The sequence below is a fragment of the Brugia malayi genome, assembly GCF_000002995.4.
Source record: "Brugia malayi strain FR3 genome assembly, contig: Bm_v4_Chr4_scaffold_001, whole genome shotgun sequence".
NCBI classification, from domain to species: domain Eukaryota; kingdom Metazoa; phylum Nematoda; class Chromadorea; order Rhabditida; family Onchocercidae; genus Brugia; species Brugia malayi.
This window is the reverse complement of record NW_025062478.1, coordinates 8,133,807-8,155,381: the sequence shown is the minus strand read 5'-3', so window position 1 is coordinate 8,155,381 and position 21,575 is coordinate 8,133,807. Positions and strand designations below refer to the sequence as shown.

Genomic DNA, 21,575 nt, shown 5'->3' with positions numbered 1-21,575 from the left:
AATAAAACGTGAAGAAAAAAGTGGAGCAATATCAATTCTTTAAAAAAATGCAAGATATGATTCTGCTCTAGCGGCATGGCTAAATCCATGTTTTAAAAAGATCAGAAATCAAGAAACTATAAATTTGATAAACATGATAAGCTATAATGGCTGAGTAAAAATAGCTCAAGACACTCAAAAAAAGAAGTGGTCCCTAGAAAAAAGCTAGTAACTTTTTATCTTCAATCAACACTTAAAATGAATTCTGATAAAACTATAAGAATGTAATAATCTTGACACAAATTTTATGCAAAAATTAAACAATAAACATGTTAAAAAATAAAAAACGATTGTAACTCAGAAAATTATTGGAAGATTACAAAAGCGACTTATACATGGTATAGATTTCCCAGAAGCAAAAGAAAAGAGAAATATAACATCACTTTTTAATGCAAGAAGGTAACTGTTAATTCACTCAAAAGAAGGAGTACGCATTCTTAACAATTTCCTGAAGTTGTAAAATTTGAACTAACGTCGTTATAGCGAATTCTTCGAAAATACTACAAAAAAAAGTAATGAAATCATAGTCCATAAATTCAACTGAACTTCACTGGCCATCAAAAAACAGCCGAAAATTATTAAAACAACCAAATAAAAACTAGAACAATGCAAAAAATCAAATAAAATTTCCATTGTACAGCGAGGCCCATAACCGAATAATGTATCTTACAGCAACAGTGATAAAAATTTTCTCAAGAAGCCATCAGCGCAACATTTATACCACCCATAATATTTACCTTCCTTCCCTTATATATTTTTGAGATTTCTTCTTCAATCTGAAAATAATAAAAATAAAACTAAAAAACCAATATTACACAATTAAAAAATTTTTCGCTTTCGGTCGTTGAGCAATTCTACCAACGAGTTACTAAAGAAATTGTAACTTGCTCCTTTTTGCAACAGTTTGCTAGCTTCACAAATTCCATTCAATGTTTCATGCGCCTTCTGCATACTAATTCGCATCTCACTCTGTTTTTCTATCATCAGATCTCTCATTTTCTCGTAACGTCCTTCTAAAGAGCGCTTCTGCTCCAATGTTTCCACCAGCTTTTCAACATATCTCAAATCAACACGACTATATTTCCAATTCTTGAAGTTTTAAAATCGTCTTAAGATTCCAAAAATTAAAAAGTTTTGGAATTTAAAAATATAAAATTCACAAGCCCATATATAAAGGAAAACAATTTTGAGTAAAACCGAGAAAAATTAAAGTTATGCAAATGGTTCAAAATTATTTATGTATAAAATAATTTCGCAAAAAAGCGAAATTTCTTTCTCAACTCCTTCACAATAAAGTAACTGGAAAGATCTCATTAACAAACTTAGCAAATTATGACTATTTGAAATTTACTGAGGTGAGGAACGTATTCGAAACAAAATAGCCTTTTGAGTATCAATTAATTTATTGATAATCTCGCTCACATGCATCGACCATTTATCAATTTTTTCCACAGTGACCTGCAAGCTTTTAAAACCACTTATTACTAAAACCTGGAATTTAAGAAGGATGTTTCGCTTGCAGAATTAAAAAAAAAAAAAAAAAAAAAAAAACTACCTTTTTTAATGCTGCAGGCCTTTCTTCAATTCCTAATATGTAAATATCGGACACATTTTCTATAGTTTCGTCCTCTCTTCGTATTATCAAAAATTTTTCCAACTAAAAAATAACATTTAAATAAAAAGAAGAGGTCGCAAAAATAATTTAAAAAATTATGTCGTTTAACATTTACAGAGAAATTTAATTTAGTAGAAAAGTCGAAAAAAGAAATTAAAGAATTGTGAAATATGGCAGTACCTCTCTCAATTCAAAGTAAATAAGACTTCGAGTTTGCGAATTTTCCAGTACTGTCAGTGCATCTAAGCCTCGAGCTATTCCATCGTTAGCATCAACTATAAAGAAAAAAACTACTGGATAGTTCAGAAATTAAATCGAGCCAACAGACATAAGTTTTCACACTTTTAGCGAAAAAGATCGAAAAACAATTCTATTTAACTTACCTTTCTCGTTTCCAACGACTTCAATTTGAAATTTACTATCACCAAAATCAATTTCATCATCAGGAACAATAAAATCGTCGCCAAAATCTATTTCTTCAGCATTATTTATCTGATAACATACATAACATTTTCATATAAAAAATAATTAATGAAGACTGAATGTGTTTCTAAGAGTAACGAAAAATACAAATAAAATGTTAAACTCTTGCAGTAAATTAAAACTGGAGACAAACTCAGCTATAAAGATGTAAATTTAAAAGCTAACAACGTAAATTAATACCTCTTCATTTAACCACGCATCCAAAGAAGGTGATTCAATGCTTACTGGTTTTACACCATTTTTCCACTCGTAAACTGTAACTTGTGCACCTTTTTCCATCAATAAACGACATAGTGGTAATAAAACATTTTGTGTCTTGTTCCTATACAAAAATGGAAAATAAACAGGAAACAATAAATATATATATATACCATTTATAGCACACATAATGTCACTGTTAATCAACAGCACCGGCTAAGGTAGCAGATGCTATGTAAAATTTATGCAATTTCATAAGCTTTATAATCTGAATAACTCTTCACTGTCAGATCTTCCTTAAACTTTACTAGAATCATTTTCAATATAAAATTACTTACTGATGTAGGTATGCCTGAAACTGTTCATAATACTGAAGCGGTTCATTCAAAGACGATATAGACTTTGTCATTTCATCCAAAAAAGATGGTAAATCAGTCAGCAACGATATTATTTCACGTTTTAAGTGGACACCTAGGAGTACCCGTAATTTCGCTGAGAAATAGAAAATTAGAAATAATAATATTAAATAAGAAAATTAAACGTAAAAAAATTTTAAATCAATACTAAAAAAATGGTATATAAAAAACAATATTTGAAAAATCCAACATTAAAAACTATCCTAAAAAGTTCCAATTTCATACCTTCAATACCCAACTTCCACAGTTCCTTCTCATATTGTTTCTTACTGTCAGCCATTTGCCTTGCGTAATCTTTTTCCTTTTTGACACAGTCCTAAAAATTTTAGACTGTATTTATTGACCACAAGCATAAGCATAACTTAAGTGCCAAAACAAATTAAAACAGTACGGTAATTGTTTGGTCACATTTCGAAATCTGCTTTTTTAGAACTGGGATCTCATACTGAATCATCCTTTGAAGGATTTGAGCTGCTTCTGCCAAATGGATATTTCCTTTCTCATACATTTGTTGAATCTGCTGAAAGATTCACTCCATTAAACTTATTTCGATCATTACATTAAAAATCTAACACGTTCCCTTTTCGAATCTTATCTTACACACCAACTATTATATCGATCACATGCACTGTTTCACATAAAGAGTCCAATGAAAGAAAAATATATATATATATAGTTTTTCTTCTTAAATAATGTCATTCATACCATCCAATCATTCATTCTCTGTGATGAATAATATCCTAGGAAATTCTTCGTACCCTTCTCCGTATCTTTTAGAATATTGACAATTCGAGCACAGTGAAAATAATTAATATCTGAAAGGTTTCTTATAAAGGTTACCAAGCGTAGAAAATTTTCAAAATACAACTTGAGATTTAATATACTTATAATAAATGCTTTTTTAAATACTTACAGGATCCCTGGAGTAATTTGACGATCCTCTCATCTTCCGGCATATCCCGGATTGCTACGCTGATCTTTTCGCGAATGATCATTACATTTTTTTGCCAGTCCTTATTACAGTGTCGTCGACTTAACAACCAGTCTGAAGCAACAATCAATGAGGATTGTTTGAGTGAATGTAATTTCTTTTTGTTTGAATATTTAGCAGAACGAAGTGAACTGTTAACATACCCAGGAGTTTGCTGCTGTGTATGTCAATCGGTATATCCTTTTCATCTAACATAGTGTCCATTCAAAGGAACTGAAATCCCTTGAAAAATGAGAAATTCCTTTCAGATCAATAATGTGAGAGAAACACAATCAATTATATCACTGACAGCTAAAGCAGCATTATATTGATTAATATAAAATCCATTAAAATAAATCTTCATTTGTTGAAATAATCCATTAAATTTTTCATTAAAATAAATTCATTCATTAAAATAAAACCCCATCCCTAAATTACACAGATCACATTAATCTGTACCTGATACAAAACGTAATTTCTATTAATCCATCATGTTAACAAGAAATATACAAGCATCACGGGAAATCAAAATGCAAAATTAAACGCGGCCATATTGTGCAAATCCTCTTTATACGTTATTTGTATTTGTTTTTGCAAAAAAAAGAGACAGTGGGACTGACTTCTTTTGTATCGGTGCGGATGGAAGTGCTTCTTGGAGCAGTAATTCACAACCGTATTCTCTTCTCTCTCTTATTGTGTAAGAAATAAGAATTGGATTAAAATAAACACCTAGCATGTATGTCTCCATATAAATTAAATATAAATGACAAATGTAAATGTAAATATAAGTAATAAATATAAATATAAACGTAAATGTAAATATAAATATAAGTAATAAATATAAATATAAATGTAAATATAAAATATAAATGTGAAATATAGATATAAAATATAAATACAGATATAAGTGTATAACATACCACTTCGATAAATATTTTTTCTTCTAAAATAAACTGATTTAATTTAGAACCGATATTTATGACCAATATTTACAATGAAAATATGAATTTAGTTGAAATTTAAAAAACATATATACTTCACTTCCAAACATTGCTTTGTTATGATTACCGTAATTTTAAAAGGGATTATTTTGAATAAGTTCGATCACGCATTTTCTTTCTGCAATTTCATTTTTTAACTTTTTAAACCTGATGAAAATAGACCTCATCAGTCAGACTTTGCACTCCTTATTCGGTCAAACTTTCTTTTCTTAAGTTCTCCCAAAATCACTGAAATTTATGGATTGTCATTTCTCTTTAGTTCTGTTGTTCCAAAACTAAATAGTCATCTTTTCTTATCTAGAAGTTCTATTTTATCTTAAATTCATTCATCTGAACTTTACTGAATATCATTATTATTTTATATTAACATTTATATTACAACCAGTCTAAGTTCAGTGAAATCTTGACCATTTCCAATCACAACACATGGAAGAGCCATATGCTGCTTTGCAATTATTTCGAGAGTAAATCTCGAAAAAAAATTCCAAATTTGCTTTAAGTTTTTATGAATAAAAGTGAAATTGAGCGAACATCCTGCAAAGAGAAAAATAAGTGTTGTCGTGTGGCAGTAATAATAAAAGCTTGTAATAATAAGCTGCCAAAACTCGCTGGTATTAAAATATGGAAGTCTGCTGAACCAGTGATAATTAGATCAATATTTACACAGCTCCAATAGCTGAAAATAACATGCTTTCGTAGGCTCATATCTTCTCTTCTTCCCGCTCCGTACTTATGAATCCTAATTTTAAAGCTCCAAATAATTATATCCAAAGTGTGTTGTAAAGATGTATAAAGATGTAAAACCGCGGTGTTTTGATGATTTCTCAAAACATTATTTTGCTGATATGTAAGTTTACAATAAGCCTGAAATTGAAATGAATTTACTGACAATTCATATTTCCAATATGCAAGCTGCTAATTAATCATTTATATGAGAGGAATGCACTGTAACCTATTTTACTTTTTACCCTCATATGATGAAGCGATGCAAATAAATTTTGATGGTTCTAATTTCGAAACAAAGTTGTTTGCTTGCCTGTTTTATAGCTCTTTCCCTTGCTGCATCTAAAAACACATTGTTCTTGCTTTTTCACACTTTTTCATTATTATTTGATATATCTTCCTTCATAAGAGAAGCAGATAACTGCTGAATCAAAGAAAGGTGAGGATGAATGTTAAAAGAGAATCTCGAAAGAAGTGCAAATGATCCAAAAGACTTCCAAACATACGGTCGGCGTTAATTTCTCTCCTATCTATTTATCTATAAGTTAAGTGATTTGAGTTGTATGAAAAATAAATTGGCAAAGCGAAATTAATTCAGATTATATACATTGATTTAAGTCATCAATTTTAAAATCGAAGTATACCCTGGAAGTAACAGTTTAGAGTTATTTCACGATACTTTTATTTTAAAAGTACATCAACTCATTGCGGAAAAAAAAATCTGGTTTTTGTTTCCTTAGTTGAACGTCCCATTTTTTTTAAGCTATAAAACTTCTACTTCATATGAAGTTCGTCCACTTTTTTATAATATTTCGTCACTGCACGAATTCAGGGGAGATTAGTCACTAAAACATATATAGTTTTATTGGAATTCTGAAAAAGAATATTCACTAGCACTCGAGATCCTTCCTTAACAACCCGGAATCACAAATTCAAATGCAGAGAACCCTGCACACATCTCGAGAATTCCCAGACAACTTTTCATGCACGCAGCCATTGCCTTTAAATTCCAAAGCGAGACATTTTTTTTTTCGGGAAAGCACGGCTCGGCATTTTGGGTATATATATGGGTTGGGGCTTTTCTTTAGTTATGGGTTCCGATGTAGCCTTACTTCATCGACTATTGACAAATTTGGAAATTTAGAAGGCCAAAAAACGTAAAAAACGTAAACTGAGAACAGCATAGTGGGAAGGATTTTAGGACGGGGAAAAAATAGCTCGGAGATTAAGAGTAGAACTATATGTAAAAAGTGCGAGGAAGTCACTTCAAATTGTAATTGTTGTCCTGAATTATGACTGGAATTAATTTTCAAAGTATTAGCACAGTAAGTGAGGTACCATATGTTAGTGTCATTGTCATATTTTGCAGCAGTTATCAGTGTATATTTCTATTAAATCGTAATTATTACTGATATAATGATATAATCATATTATCTCTGATTGGTTATGAAGTGAATAGTTGTTTATTGAGTACGGAAGATTGTTAGAAAAAATTCTCAATTTTGTTGCTTCTGCTTCTTCATTTTCTTTTTTTGATCCCCATTTTTACTGTTTCCGTACTTTCTTTGCTCTAAAATAACCTGAGAAAAAATTCTTTTTCTCATTTTCAGTAATTAAAAAATTCTCCCCTTTTGATTAACAACAACCTGACAGATATATTTAGCGCAGTCTTCATAAACACTTTCTTTTTGTCCTTTTTTATGTTCATCGTAAGGTTTTAGTAATCATTACAGGATCAGGAGGAAAAAGTTGAGGAGCTAAGCTCTGGTGAAAGAATAATCGAAGAATGAATTATAAGCCATAATAGGGGAGAAATGAAGTGACCCTGATAAAATTAACTAGAAAAAATTAGCACACTAGAATGTATTTTTCATGTCTTCATCATCTTTATTCTTATTCAATATAATTCGCAAATATTTTAACTAACATTATTCATTAATTAAGAATGAGTCACGAGCTGCGTGCGGTGATGCTGTGTATATCAGAAAATGTTTTATCTAAGTTTTGAAGTAACTTTTTTTTGGCATGGCTGAGAAAAATGAATGTCATAATAGCTTCAAAAGGATAATTCTCATTACGGGTTCAACAGATGGCATTGGTAGACAAACTGCTCTGGAATTAGCCGTGCGAAATGTGAGCTTTATTTCCCTAATTCTGAAATATTCATGAAGTCACAAATTCATAAGAGCAAAAGTGCTTGTATAAGTGCTCGTGCAAACATGCAGGATACCTCCTTTTAATTTTCTTTTTTGAATTCTTGAAACAGCTGTTGCAACACATCTATGTATTCATGGTATCCGAGCTTCGATTTTTTGAAACGAGAAGTAAAAGGCTTAGCTCATGTATTTAATAACGTAAGGTTAATCAAATTATCAACCTTATTAGGGCTGTGAGACCTTTTACAGTACTCTTTCACAACCCAGTTTAATTCTAAATCTTACTAGATATCTTTCTTTTTTGATATAAAGACATAATCTTTTCAGAAAGAAAATTTCGTTATTGTGCATGGAAGGAACATTGAAAAATGTGAAGCAACCATTGACTACATTATGCGTGAGGGCAAATTACCGGATAAGTCAAATCTTGATTTTGTTGTTGGTGACTTTTCAGATTTGAAAGAGGTGAGTTATGGAATTCAGTGACCTTATTTTTCATTTGAACTAGTTCAATTCTTGTTTTCTTTGACGATTCTATGCTTTATTTTTTCCATTTCTTTTAAATAAATACTCTATTTTATTAGTAATCCATGATTTTACCCACTACTTATTACAGGTTTCTGATTTGGCTACGGATGTTCAAAAGCGATTTCCGCTGTTGAATGTTCTATTGTGTAATGCCGGTGTTCTTTTACCTAAAAGAGCAGAAAGTCGAAATGGGTTGGAATTAACTTTTCAAGTAAGCAATTTCACTAATGTGCTTAAAAAATGTTTCGACATTTCTTTAGGAAATGTACAGTTTTTGTGCAGGCTTTCAATATGCCTCTCTTTGTTTATTAGACTATATTGTATAGTGCTTTTAGTACTTAATATGCAAATTGATTCGTTTTAACTAAGATTTTATGGATAATGAACATGTAGTGAATTAGAATTTAAACTTCAAAAATTGAAACTAAATTTATTTTATACTTTATTTTACAGCTGATTGTCATAAAACAATGTTTATTTCTTGGATTAGAAAGCTTTATTCTTCTGACATAGTGTTTTTGAAAAGATGAGGCGTACTAATAATAAATTTAGTGGTCAAACTGAGAATTGTTTTTGAACAATAACTGATAGAAATGTTTGGATTTCCTAAATGCACTATATAAGAATGTCTCATATATTCTTCATCTTTGTTTTTTGATTTCGAAATCAGTTTTGTCATTATTTATCATTTTGTCAATTGTGTTTCAGTTTTGAATTTCTAGTACTTTATAAATCACTCTTAAATTCGTTTGAAGAACTAATAGACATATAATTTTATGTCGTATACTATTTATCATTTATTGTTATGAATGATTAGATACAATTTCTTGCGATATAAATGGCGATATGTTTGGTGTATTAATTCTTTCAATTTTTCATCTCCCAGTTATGAATTGTTCTGCTTATTCGCTCTGCCATATTCTGCCCGTTCTCCATATAATCTTGTTTTCTTTCCAAATGAAGCCTTTCAGATTAATCATTTGGCACATTTCCTTATCATAAATCGTTTACTTGCACTATTAAAACAAAATCAACCTTCAAGGGTTATTATTGTCAGTAGCAGTCTTCATAGTTGGTGAGTTTTTTTTTTTTTTCTAGTTTTAATCTTTTGTTTCTATTACCATTATAGGTTAGCGAAATCCGTCTTTTTTGTCGATTCAAATATTCTTCAGTGGTTTATCAAATACAGCCCTCTTAAACACCGTTGATAATAAAAATAAAAAAATTAATAATAAATCAGAAATTAGAAAGAAAAAACAGGGAGTTTCTTGCGAAAAAAGAGGAGCAATGAGAAGTGGAAAATATCAAAAATTAAAAACCGTGATTTTCTTCAACTTGCTGCAACGATGAAGTTAAATTTGATAAAAATTTTCTTTCAGGCATAAAATTGATTGGAAGGATGTGATGGCTGAGCGGGAATATGAAAAATATCTTCAGTTTTCGAGGACAAAACTAATGAATCATTTAACATCATTTGCCCTTCATCGTCTTTTGGTCAGGCAAGGGTGTCAATTTCGGGTTACCTCTAATGTTGTCGATCTGGGAAATATGGAGCCGCGAGGTCGGAGGTAAGATATTAGTGACTTTCGAAATTAAGAATTCATAGATACTTGGAAATTTAATATTTAATGGGTAAGTACTTATAATGGTAAGGAAGTATGAATGATACTCATATTTAGTTATAAATCATAAAAAAAGCTGCTAAAGCAGTACTGCTAATTAATTTGATGGTTTATTTTGAACAGTATGTTTTCACAAAAGTTGCAACTTACTCATGTTTATTTCTCAAATATGTAGGGTCAATGCTTAATGTTTATTTGTAGTAGTAACTATTATTAAGCGCAAAAAAGCAGCATGGTCAATAATTTTCAGATCACGAAGTACATCGCTATCATCTTCTGATACCGCATTGGTATTAAGTAGTGGTGTTAGCACACTTTTAACATTGGTTGAATCTCCTGCACTAGAAAATGTTAGTGGTAAATATTTTGATTGCCATGGAAAGCAGACACGCAGTGGTTCGGATGCTACCGATGAACGATTGCAGCAAAAACTATGGGAAATGAGTGAACAATTGTGTAAAGATTATCTAAATTCTGGTTCACCTCTCTTTGCTGCAAATTGTACGATCAATAATGTCAACTGCAGTAATCATAGACAGGATTATAATGTATGAAGTAGCACGATCGACTGATGATGTGATCCTTCTTTTAAAGAGCTTTAAATTTCACCTCATGTAATAGTTTCTTTTTTTTTTCTTTCACATTATTTTTGCGGGTTTTTATGAATGAAATTTGTTTTTAGTTTTTGAACCTGCAACAGTGCGACAAAAATTATATTAGTCGTAAGAATTTAACGAAGTTCGTCTTCCATTTTTCTTTTAGTTATGCATTTATCTGTAGCTGAAATCTTTTCATTTAAAAATGTAATAGTTCTTAAATGATTTCATTGAACAAACTAATTTAAACGATTTCACAATTCTAAAAAAATTCTTTTGTCGTGCTTTTATAAGATGCCTTTCATTTTATCTTCGTGATCTCATAATTTTCCTGTCTTTCACTCATGTTTATGTATTGCTAACGAAGGATTGGTGACGATTTTCAACTGCGAGGTTGTGACTTTTTTTAATTTCGATTTTTAACTAGGGATCAAATTCTAAAAAACAAAAAATGATCGTTTTGAAGTGTTTTGTATGAAAAGTGAACTGGTTTGCGTTACTATTCTTCTGAGCTCCTATAACTATGGAATATATAATAGTTTATTTCATAACTTTTTTATCGCTGGAAATTCCAAGAAGCCGTTTTCTGTTTCTACGAGATCATTTTTTATCATAGGTGAACATCATAACATCTTATCTCTGCATGTGTTTTGAATACACTGTAGGGAAATTCTCCACTTCTTTTGTTTATTCTGAAATGATTCAAAACTGACAGCAAGTTTTTTTTTTTTTTTTTTTTTTTTTTTTAATATTGATATTTGTGTCAGTTGGTTCTTGGATAGTTCTGGCTTACTATTTTTCACATTGATATGTTATTTGAAATGTGTGGTAATAGTTACCAAAGAAGTTCAAACCATATTGGAAATTAATGATAATATCTAAATTACTTTGTTTCAACTTCGATAAAAAAATTATTTAAATTTAATTTCCAGTGTTATCCATATCAGTGATTCTTTAACAATGATTAAATCTAGTCCCTGCTGTGGTAAGAGAAAGTAAAATTATTTTGGTTCATCACAGGTGAATTATCTTGCGCATTATATCCTATCAAGATCGCTGTTCAGTTTGCTGAAGAAGAATGTTCCATCTCGACTGGTTCTTGTAAGCAGCATTTGCTACGAATGGTTTGTTTCTTATTTTGTTTGGTTGTTTAGTATTTAGATAAAATGGAAGCTAGAAATAAAGTTTATGGACAAAAATTTCTTGCATAATTTTGGAACTTTGAAACAGTGGCACGGAGATCAGTACATACACGATAATCTTTATTTTAAAATGAAGTGATGATGGTATTCTATATATGTGATATAGACCACATGTGATGATCTTATAATTTCTAATAACTCATTTTTGCTTTCTAGAAAATACAGATGAAAACCGCTTTCAATAGGACTTTTCCTGCAATGAAGTACAATTTCAGGTATTCTCTAGATTGGTCAGATTTAGAAAGTTCGAAAACTTATGAGAAGTACACGCAGTACTCACGTACAAAGCTTATGATTCACTTGATGACGTTCAAGTTAGCTCGTTTGTTCAGCAGATCTGGAGTTACTTGTAACGTTTTGGAACCAGGCATCATCGAGACGAAACTTTTAAGGTTAGTTCGAAGAGACACTGTCAAACTACAAAGTTGCCTTAAAATATTAGATTTTTGAAATAAAGTAGTAGTAACGGACAGTGAGCATTTTTTAAACATTATGTTGCTCTTAAACACCCAAGACATTGCTTTCAAATCTCTGGAAAATTTTCCCTTCTTGCATGTTTGCAGTGCTTTTATTCACATTTATTTGAATTATTTTTGAACGTTAGTTAAAATCCAATATCATTTCCATAAATAAGTTTGAATAGAAATTTCAACAAATTTCAGAGCTGGTGGTTATAGTGGAGTTCCTGTTTGCGAAGGTTCTCGATCTTGCGTCTTTCTCTGTACCTCTGATAGTGTTACGAACGTGAATGGTGCTTATTACGACCGTAACTGTAAGCGTATCACCAAATTATTCAAAGATGCAGTGGATGAGAAGCAACAGGAAAATCTGTGGCAGCTAACTGATAAACTATGCGAAAAGAAAGGCATTAAACTTCCGAAAATATGATTTTTTTTTCCTAGTTTAAAGAATTTATATTGGTGAATGATTGTTTTTTGGAAATTATCTCACCTTTTTTGTTGGGTCCTGTATTTAAAATGATTGATTTTGTAAATTCTTAACTTGTTATAAAATAATCCTCATTGGAAATCCAAACTACTTTCCTTATGTCATAGCTTCTCAGCTTATCATATTTATCGTTTGTTCTACTGTTTGTCCAGTTTAACGATTTGTTAGTCATTTGTTGCGTAAGTTCGGGGATAAATTTAGTGGCTTTTTATGATTCTTTTTTTTATGCTAAAGGCTAAATAAATTTGATATTTCGTAAAGCAGCTCTTCATTTTAAATAGTTTTGCTTTTCTGCCAGTGTCGTTTCATTTCCAGTTGTTAGTAAATGGCGAGCTTGTTTAGATGAATTATTTTGAAAGTCTTTCAAGTCAAATATTTCAATTACTTGTGTTATGCAGACTACTGAGAGATAGTATTCCAAATGGCTGAAAGCGAAGAATTCCCAGTGGAGGTTGAGATTTTCGAGGACGTCCGTGATTCTCAGTTTATTCGACCTATGAGAATGAAATTCAAAAGGGTATGTATGTTCAATTGTTTTATTTGTTTGTGTTGTGTTTTGTCCTAAGACCGTTAAACGATGACGATTCGTTAGTTCCGCTAGTTTCTTATCTCTCAAAATTAATTTCTAACCTTTTCCTCTTGGAACACGCGTGCATTCTTCAAGGTGGAATGGTTTTAGGGTGGCAAGCTTATCAAATGGGATCTTGTTTTACGTCACGACAGTGTTGCCTGTTTGTTATATCATAAACAGAAGCACTCTCTACTGTTTGTAAAACAGTTCCGACCAGGTAGGCGTCTGATTGATTTGGCATGTTTTTGGGAAAACTTTAAACACGAACAATTTAAATAGTTCAAGGATATTTTGTTAGTTTATACTTGACAGTGTGTCGTAAATTTTTTCAGTTACCGTAATTTGAGTTACCTTTAGTCCAATAAAGCTTCTTCAATTTCGAAAGTTTAGGATTATGTCTCATTAGCTTTAAAAGTTAGAATAGTTTGAAAAAAATGAACTTTCTTATGATTTTAATACTCTGCGAGAATTAAATCTATTGGTTATAAGAATATGCGCAGTACTATTTATAAATGTACGATAACGTCTGACTTTGAGTTCCGGTAATGATTCAACCATCCTTTTATTTCTTTCAGCTGTTTATATATCAAGAGTACGTAGACTGGATGAGAATGTTAATAAAAAGTGGAATGAAATAAATTGGTCAAAATATCCAATAAGTATGGGTGAAACGGTGGAACTTTGTGCCGGTCTTATTGACAAACCGAATATTAGTTGGAGAAAACATATTCAAGAAGAAATTAATGAAGAGTGTGGTTATAAGGTCAACGAAAATGACATTAAGAGCATAAAAACGTTTGTGTAAGTATTCCGAATTCTCCTTTGGTTTGTCAATTGAATCTATAAAAATGTTTTCTGATATTTTAGAACAGGTGTGGGTTCATCGGGTGCCCAACAAGAATTGTTTTACGCTGAGATTGACGAAACGATGAAAGTTAGTGAAGGAGGTGGTGTAGATTCTGAGAAAATCGAAAAGGTTTGTATTATCACAATTGTTTTTTTTAAATAGTTAATGCTTCAGCAAGTTTCCTTTTGAAACTGTTTGGAATGATTAGAAAACCAATTTCCCGGTGTTTTAATAAGCCGGATAGTAATTCCACGTATATCCCAACTGCTGAAGAATGTAACTACAATTTTTCAAAGCTAGCAAAAGAGAAACAATGCTAGCTGTCCGGTTATATTGATGTAAAATGTGTCGAGCAGGTCTGTCGTTCTAGTTCTTTATTGTGTTATTGGTATCAGCAAATAATTCATAATCCATTCGCTGGTTGATAAATGTCCTTCTTCAGATTTTCATGACGATACCCGAAGCGCAGAAGTATTGTGAGCAAAAAGAAGTAGCAAGTTCTCCCGGAATGCTTTATGGTCTAATGTGGTTTTTCAAAAACCGGTGTAAATAAGTAACAGAATTTGAAGATGTATGCGTCTTGTTTTCAAGATCCATTTTGATATTAGGAATATGGCACCATATATATATAGTTTAACTGCTTAAAGGCAAACATTAAGAGTCTATAACACAAATAAAGTATTGTAATTCGGTCCAACGAAAATCGAGGAAAGTAACCAGCAAAAGGATCATGAAACCCAAATTAACTTGTGCCCTTGTGTAGAAAAACATACGCAAGAAGGGATCGAAAGAAAATAGGTAATCCAGAATGTATGCATTTATATTTCGAAAATTAAAGTAAAACCGAAAGTTATAAATTAGAATTAAATGCAATAAGAGATATCATAATTTGAAAGTGGGATGACTTTGCATGATTCATGCTTGAAATCTGGCAGAACTTAATATTCGTAATCAGCGTTTTATTAAAATCTTTCTTATCACTCTCAAGTGGCAGAGGCAGTTTTGACGAAAAAAGTGAAAAACGCTTAATATGAAACCAACCAAAATGAATGGATAAGGATTATTTGAATAATTACACATTAAAAAGAAAAAAATCGAAGGCACACAGAAAAGAGCAATTAAGAAAAGTGTAGACAGCATCAAATACACAAGAAAAGGAACAAACAAATATATAGATTGTGCTAAATGAAAACCGTCAATCCGATTTTTAGAGAATGAATTCTAAAATCTTGTCTGAATCGCTAGAACCTCTTCTAATGTCAGTGGATTCGATCACCAATATCTTTCAGAGCGAAATATCACCAAACTATATAACAACTTTTGTTGATTTTAATTTCAGATTAAAATAAGTTTTTTTATGTTTCTTTTTAATTATTGGCAGTGATGCTAAACTGGATAAAATCCTTACAAAAAAAAAAAAAAAAAAAAAAAAAAAACACCATTAGTTTTAAGCCCATCCACCAGTTAATTTGTGGAAAAGCTCTTCATTCAATGCTTGATTTTGTTCCTTGTTTCGCAGCGACAGGAAAATATAACCACCAATAAATTCATGTGCAACCTGAGAAGAAGTCATAGAAATTTTAATCCTTGGAATTCATGACAGTGTTTAATATTTGGGAATTATTAAACTGCATCTACAAACCAAGAAAACCAAAAAAAAATTATTTTTTTACCAAAAAATAACCTTGCAATCCGCAGACAGAGGTTTGAATTCGATATCTTCATCTTCGAACTGTATCTGGAAATCAAAAAACCCTTTTTATCTTAATTGCAGAAGTATTCATGAAAATGTTATTATATTCAAGTTCTAGTTGCGTTCACTTTACAAATCAAAAACCTTAATTTCACTTAATTCATATCATACTTTTATCCGAAATTATCCAATTTCTCAACAAACTAGTTTTGATTTCATTTTAATTGTAACTAAAATCGAGTATGATTAAATAAGTACAAAAGATACTCGAAATTATGTGGTATCTACAAGATATATCTTACAAAAATACAAAAAATATAAAAAAAAAAAAATCAAAGCCACTTTTAGATGTCGAATTTCCCAATTCACATGCCACTTTTTCATCGTTGAAAACCTCCATGTTTTCAAACTTTCTCCCGTATCTATATTCATTCTCATCATTCTGTTGAAAGCAATACCCATCAATTCCGATTTCCTACTATTTCTAAAAAGGGAAGAAGAATTATGTATATAGAGAGATAATCCTAATGCATTTGCGAAACAAAGAAAACTTAATCTTTCAAAAATTTTACAAAAATCCAAAAACCTGAATCGAACGATGAAGTAATGGATGCCATGTTCTGGTAGTGCTTCCCATGCTCGTATATATTGTAATTTCGCTTCCGTGCTCGACAGATTTCGAACACTTGAATGTGCTTCCGTGATTCGTTGTTGGAGCTGCAACAATAACTAATCACAAAATGATTTAACAAAAAAAGTTGATTACAAAGATAAGCAAAATGCTGAAAGTATCAGCTAGAAACAGCTTGCATAAATGAAAAAAATGTGCTATAAAACGAACGAAGCAAGGGAAGGCTTCGAAAGTTAAAGGTTTAACATTTCCTAAATATCTCAGCACCCAAAATTTAAATGGAAAATAAATGATATGATTTGGACAGAGCAACATTCTAATTTTTCATTCTTCCATATCACAAATTAACAAAGTATTTGCCTCGAATTATGCATAATACAGGTTCTGAAAATGAACTTACTGCTTGCCTTGAACGCGCCCTACGAGCATATCTCTGTGAAACAAATTCGTCAACATTAAAATCAGGAGGCAATTCTACAGCAAGATGTTTTTTCATAACGCTATTCGGCGCACCTGCCACTGAAAAAAAGGACAAATTCACATTAAAATTTATTGCAACTGAATTGATTTTTTAGCCTTCATAGTTATGCAAATGTTCCAAATTACTTTAAACAGAGCAACAATATTCAATGAGTATATATTCAACAAACATAAATTTTATCATTCATTCTAAAGAAATTATGAAATTAAGAATCAAATAATAACTTTACTTCGAATCGATCTGCTAGATTAAATAACGAATAAAAGAAAATTCAAAAACCTCCTAACTGCATTTGAAGAAGTTTTTTAATAGAATCAACTTCTAACTGATAACTCGCATCAGCCATCGTTTTTCCACGCGAAGCAAGACGGCATGCAGCCATCCAACGCGCATATTGATGCTCCTACAAGAAAAAAAAACTTCTAAACCACTTTTCATGCAATATCTTCGCAAACATTCATAAAAACCAATTCGAAAGGAAAATTCGTCGACCTTAACTATGTTTTTACCTTCATGTCACTACCAATATGGTTATGCATGAGTTATGTATGCAATAGAGCATTTCTCCATATAAAAAAAAAAAACTAACTAATTTCTCTGTTAAACTCATTGTCTCAAACATTTCTTATACGAACTCACCGTGTCACACTTTAAAATCATTTCACTCATGCCTTCACTACTCGGTATAAGCAGTTTGATATGGAATTTTGATTGTGCCAAAAAAACATCTGGTGTTACCTCACATCCTAAAAAATAGAGTTTTTGTAGTAAAAGAAAAAAATGAGATCTGAACTTCAGAACACTTCTACGAAGAACTTGACGGTTTTCTATTATATTCTAATTGTACAAGAACAGTTACCTTTATGAAAATATTTGATCAATATAACGAGCACCATCTATAAAGTCCTGTTAAGATCTTGGGTAACAAGTTATGCAATACCACAAGAACCAAAACTGACAAAAAAAATAGACTCAAGAAGAAAGCAGACCTTTAAGGCAGAAATGCCCCACTGGTGGACCGTTCATGTCATTCGAATTCTGATGCCAACTGAGATGTAAATCTCGAAATGAGAAATATGCTCGTTTAAAGCCTTTGAATGCTATTTTTTTCGGCCTGAATCATATGTTCCTGTCAAGGTAGAAATGTCAGCTAAAATTTTGACATAAAAAGAAGCAATCAGTTCAACGGAACAGATGCAAGTCAGTTCAAGATGCAACAGTGAATAAAAACAGTTACAAGAATAAAACTGAATGCATTTATTATTCAATAAAGCTGGTCCCTCATTGTTTATCTGATTTCTCAATACTTTTCATATGTTTCAAAATTTTAAGATAATTAGCTACTGATGCAAATTTACAAGAAATTTAGTCTGTCAATTGTTACTTCATATATTTGAGATAATCGGCAAGTTCAGGCACTTGCGTAAGATCCGCCTTACGATTGAAAGCTGCAGCGTCCAGATTTTGCTCCTGAACAATATTCATACAGTTCTCAAAGTGGAACAGACATTTAAAAGACTTAATTTATCATAACAAATGAAAAGTTTAAAAAACTACAAGATTCATGATTCAAAATAATGACATACAAGTTCATCAAGTAATAAATCCACATCATCTTTCTCTGGAACTTCTGGTTCCGGCAAATCACGCTGTAGGGTAGCTTGTAACTGCAAATGAAATATGTTTGTTTGTAGAAGCAAGACCTTGTTTAAAAACTTGAATTTTCTCACGACTTTAACAAAGGTTTAAAAACAAACTTGCAATGCAGCAAAAAGCATAGCTTCTTCCTCAGTATGATCAAATTCTTCAAGCAGAATCGACCATTTCGCCTGTTCGTACAACTGATTGATACGTACCGGGTCGTACTAAAAAGACATCATAATATGTAAGTTTCGCACTTCAAATATAAAAATTTTGCATCTTAAGAGTTTTTTTTTTTTTAACTTTATTACTATTTTTTAGAAAATTGAAAAATATAATCGAAAAATAGCAAACATATACCTTGGGATTTATGTCAAAAAATGACATGTATTTGAATCGTAGAAGAACCATGTCACCTTCGGATATGCCTTGCTCCATAAGGGACCTACAAAATGCCGTTGTATGGAAAAAAGTTGTACTATCTATTAACTGTTATTCATGGAGATTCGTGTGTAATGTTTTCTATTTTCTTTTTAAACTTTTTTAATAGTGTGTATAAGATCAAAAGCCCTCAAAATAAGATCTCTAAAACGAAATTTATTAATTAACAGGCACCCTCAATCGAAATATTATATTACCTTCACACACTATCCTTTCCAAGATTCTTATTCATTAATACCCCTAATATTCCAAAGCAGACCAATTTTACAAGTAAGGATTTTAGCTGAATACTTTACCTCGACGAATCAAGCCAACCACGATTGAGCGCTGCTTTTTCTGCATAGTTCTGTGGCCTAAAGACACTCATTTCTTTACTAGGAATAATTCGTGGTGACTGCACAAGCGCCATGTCATACTGCTCATTTTCGAGCCCTTCACAGAATGAAACGGAAGGCATAATGGGGTTGCGACCAATTGAACCACCGTACTGCAAATTTGAAAGACTTTTGAAAACTAAATGTTTTATTTACCTTTAAATCTTGGATATATATTAAACCTTAAGTAAGCATCCAAAAAACAAAAAACAATAATGTAAAAATAAGGTAATTAAAAGAAAAACGTACAGCACCAGGACCAGGGCTTACGCCTCGTGGAACTGTTCCTGCACGCGGAAGTGAGCCGAGCTCACTAGCATTAAATATTTGGCCACTCGTTGACAACCCTGGACTGGTACCTCGACGAAGTGGTCGGGATAAGTTGGAAGTTGATGCACTAATCGGTTTCTGTCGTCGAAGGGTCCCAGGACCAATTGATTCCTGAAAAACACTTATAAAAATGAAAATTCGTGCAATTCAAATTTTTATCTTGGGTATATGTAAAAAAAAAAAAATCAAGTTTTAGCATTTCATATTTGAACTAAGATTCCAAAGGAATTTAAATTGACTGCTGATTTCAAAACAGTGTAAAACCGATTTTTACTACTGAAGCTAGCAATATATACCTACCTCTAAGTGTGGCAATTGCTGCGGACCAGCTTGATCTAGCTCAAATCCGAGACCTTTCCTGAGAAGCTCCGGTGGTATAAATCGTACTAGCGACAATTCCTCAGAGTACCTTATGCCTGAAATTTAAATTTCGTTCATCGTAGTAACTTCCTTCCGAGTTATTGTTAAATATATAAAATATTATAAAAACCCACTTAGGAACATACTACAGATGGAAATAGCTCACCGATTTCTCGACAAAGTTGTTGTGTGGCACGAACAATATTAACAGAAAAATCCAAGCGTGCATCAATCATTTGTAAATCCGGTAATTGCACGCTGGAAATATTTTTAAATAAGAAAATTGGGTTTTGAGTCCTAAATACACGAAATTTATCTAGCGATGTAGACAAAAATAGCTTTAGTTCAGCACACAGTTATTTACCAACTATCATCAACAGGTAGAGTTCTGCCAAAAACTACACATTTTTTACAGAATAAAAATATTAAACAAGATGAGTAAAATCCGCCTTGTTTTCTTAACGCGGTTTATCTGCTACATACATAACATTTCCAGTTAAATAACCTATAAAACAAACATTGCCAGCTTGTGCTGAGGAGTAAACTCCAAGTTGCAATTTGCGGTAATACCAATTTGATCCAGAGTGCTGCGTGTATGAGTGAGCCAACGTCTTTTTTCGGGCCACCAAAGTGCATGATCACTCCAATCTTTGCTCACATCTGTAAATCTTTTCTCTTTTTACATATGAATGAAAGACTTGATATTTCATTGTAACATTTTGAAAAAAATTTTATTCTGTACGCAATAAACATCATCATTAAAGAGGTCGATTAATAAGAAATGCTTACTGAGATTTCAGTATATCAACAAAAAATTCATGGATTTTTTGAATAAACGAAGTTTTCTAAAGTACTTCTAAAAAATGAAAGCCATTTTCTTGTACGAAATCAAAATTATTTCTGGTAAGTAGCGAGAGAAAATATGAGACAGGCGGAATTAAAACTCTAAGTTAAAATTAGAAAATGAATTTTCCTTACACTGACGGTATATTTTTGGAAGGTAACTCAGCTGAAGGATATAATATACTAATTATAATTAATACGATGAAGGACGAACCAACTTCATCGACCAGTCTAAGCATTAAACCACCAATGTGCAACGACCCGGTAACATATAAATTTCGCTGGATGTTCAAATCAGTAACCAAAATCGAAATTTGCCAACTGCCATCGTTAGTTACATCGCTCTCCACCAAATGTGTCATTGTTTCCCTTAATGATAATTTTCATTAACTTTATGAAAATATAAACTATACAATTTACGCGACACAACACGTCAATTCGTATCTGAATGTAAGGGATAACATTTGACAAATCGTTGGAGAGAAAAGTGTCGGCATATGAATACTTACCAAACATTATTTTTCATAAAAATTCATATAAAAACTTAACACATGTCACTCACAGTAAATAGGAAGCAACCGATGGTAGAATATTGGCCCTAAGTGAGTGGCTGCATGGATGTTAGCTTATGCCCTGCTTCCATCACCCAACTTCACAGTTGCACTGCTGCAGTTCTTGCTTGCCCACCAGAGTCAGCTAATTATCTTGTGAATGCAGCGTGTTTATGGCATCAGTTAGTGTGCATACATACATACATATATACATAAATAAGACGCATTTACGAATAGCTTTTAGTGATAGATTCGAGCAAACAAGTAAGCAGAGGAGTAAGAAAATAATCAGAATGATGTGGCAGACAAGAAAGA

At 31.6% G+C, this 21,575-nt stretch overlaps 4 protein-coding genes across 6 annotated transcripts; 2 read left to right on the top strand and 2 right to left on the bottom strand.

Moving 5' to 3' along the window:
- Positions 1-731: 731 nt before the first annotated feature.
- Bma-cdkr-3 (Uncharacterized protein) lies at positions 732-3,946 on the bottom strand (the record flags this gene model as incomplete). The annotated part of the gene is made up of 13 exons (XM_043082098.1): positions 732-815; positions 928-1,099; positions 1,391-1,497; positions 1,595-1,696; positions 1,835-1,929; positions 2,038-2,146; positions 2,318-2,459; positions 2,674-2,806; positions 2,977-3,067; positions 3,143-3,271; positions 3,457-3,566; positions 3,665-3,796; positions 3,886-3,946. 13 exons carry the CDS (start codon positions 3,944-3,946, stop codon positions 732-734), a joined length of 1,467 nt encoding a protein of 488 aa, XP_042938032.1.
- A 3,524-nt stretch (positions 3,947-7,470) lies between these two features.
- Positions 7,471-12,437, top strand: Bma-dhs-17 (Uncharacterized protein; the record flags this gene model as incomplete). Of its 3 annotated transcripts, XM_001901561.2 has the most annotated exons (9): positions 7,471-7,578; positions 7,929-8,066; positions 8,218-8,340; positions 9,101-9,204; positions 9,509-9,697; positions 10,002-10,299; positions 11,368-11,471; positions 11,765-11,941; positions 12,212-12,437. In XM_001901561.2, the coding sequence occupies 9 exons, from the start codon at positions 7,471-7,473 to the stop codon at positions 12,435-12,437; spliced, it is 1,467 nt and encodes a 488-aa protein (XP_001901596.1). The 3 variants fall into 3 exon arrangements, with proteins under 3 accessions (XP_001901596.1, XP_042938030.1, XP_042938031.1); XM_043082096.1 differs by lacking the exons at positions 9,101-9,204; positions 9,509-9,697; positions 10,002-10,299; XM_043082097.1 differs by lacking the exons at positions 7,471-7,578; positions 9,101-9,204; positions 9,509-9,697; positions 10,002-10,299 and having other exon boundaries at positions 7,995-8,066.
- Positions 12,438-12,918: 481 nt separating this feature from the next.
- On the top strand, positions 12,919-14,468 carry Bm2879 (Uncharacterized protein; the record flags this gene model as incomplete). Its single annotated transcript, XM_001901562.2, has 5 exons — positions 12,919-13,014; positions 13,177-13,285; positions 13,644-13,869; positions 13,936-14,044; positions 14,358-14,468. The coding sequence occupies 5 exons, from the start codon at positions 12,919-12,921 to the stop codon at positions 14,466-14,468; spliced, it is 651 nt and encodes a 216-aa protein (XP_001901597.2).
- Positions 14,469-15,362: 894 nt separating this feature from the next.
- Bma-unc-112 (Uncharacterized protein) lies at positions 15,363-21,071 on the bottom strand (the record flags this gene model as incomplete). The annotated part of the gene is made up of 18 exons (XM_001901563.2): positions 15,363-15,473; positions 15,600-15,653; positions 15,951-16,092; positions 16,195-16,325; positions 16,640-16,758; positions 17,000-17,123; positions 17,360-17,466; positions 17,710-17,834; positions 18,105-18,190; positions 18,307-18,387; positions 18,478-18,585; positions 18,722-18,806; positions 19,099-19,289; positions 19,426-19,617; positions 19,807-19,922; positions 20,033-20,124; positions 20,385-20,526; positions 20,924-21,071. The coding sequence occupies 18 exons, from the start codon at positions 21,069-21,071 to the stop codon at positions 15,363-15,365; spliced, it is 2,154 nt and encodes a 717-aa protein (XP_001901598.1).
- Positions 21,072-21,575: the final 504 nt, after the last annotated feature.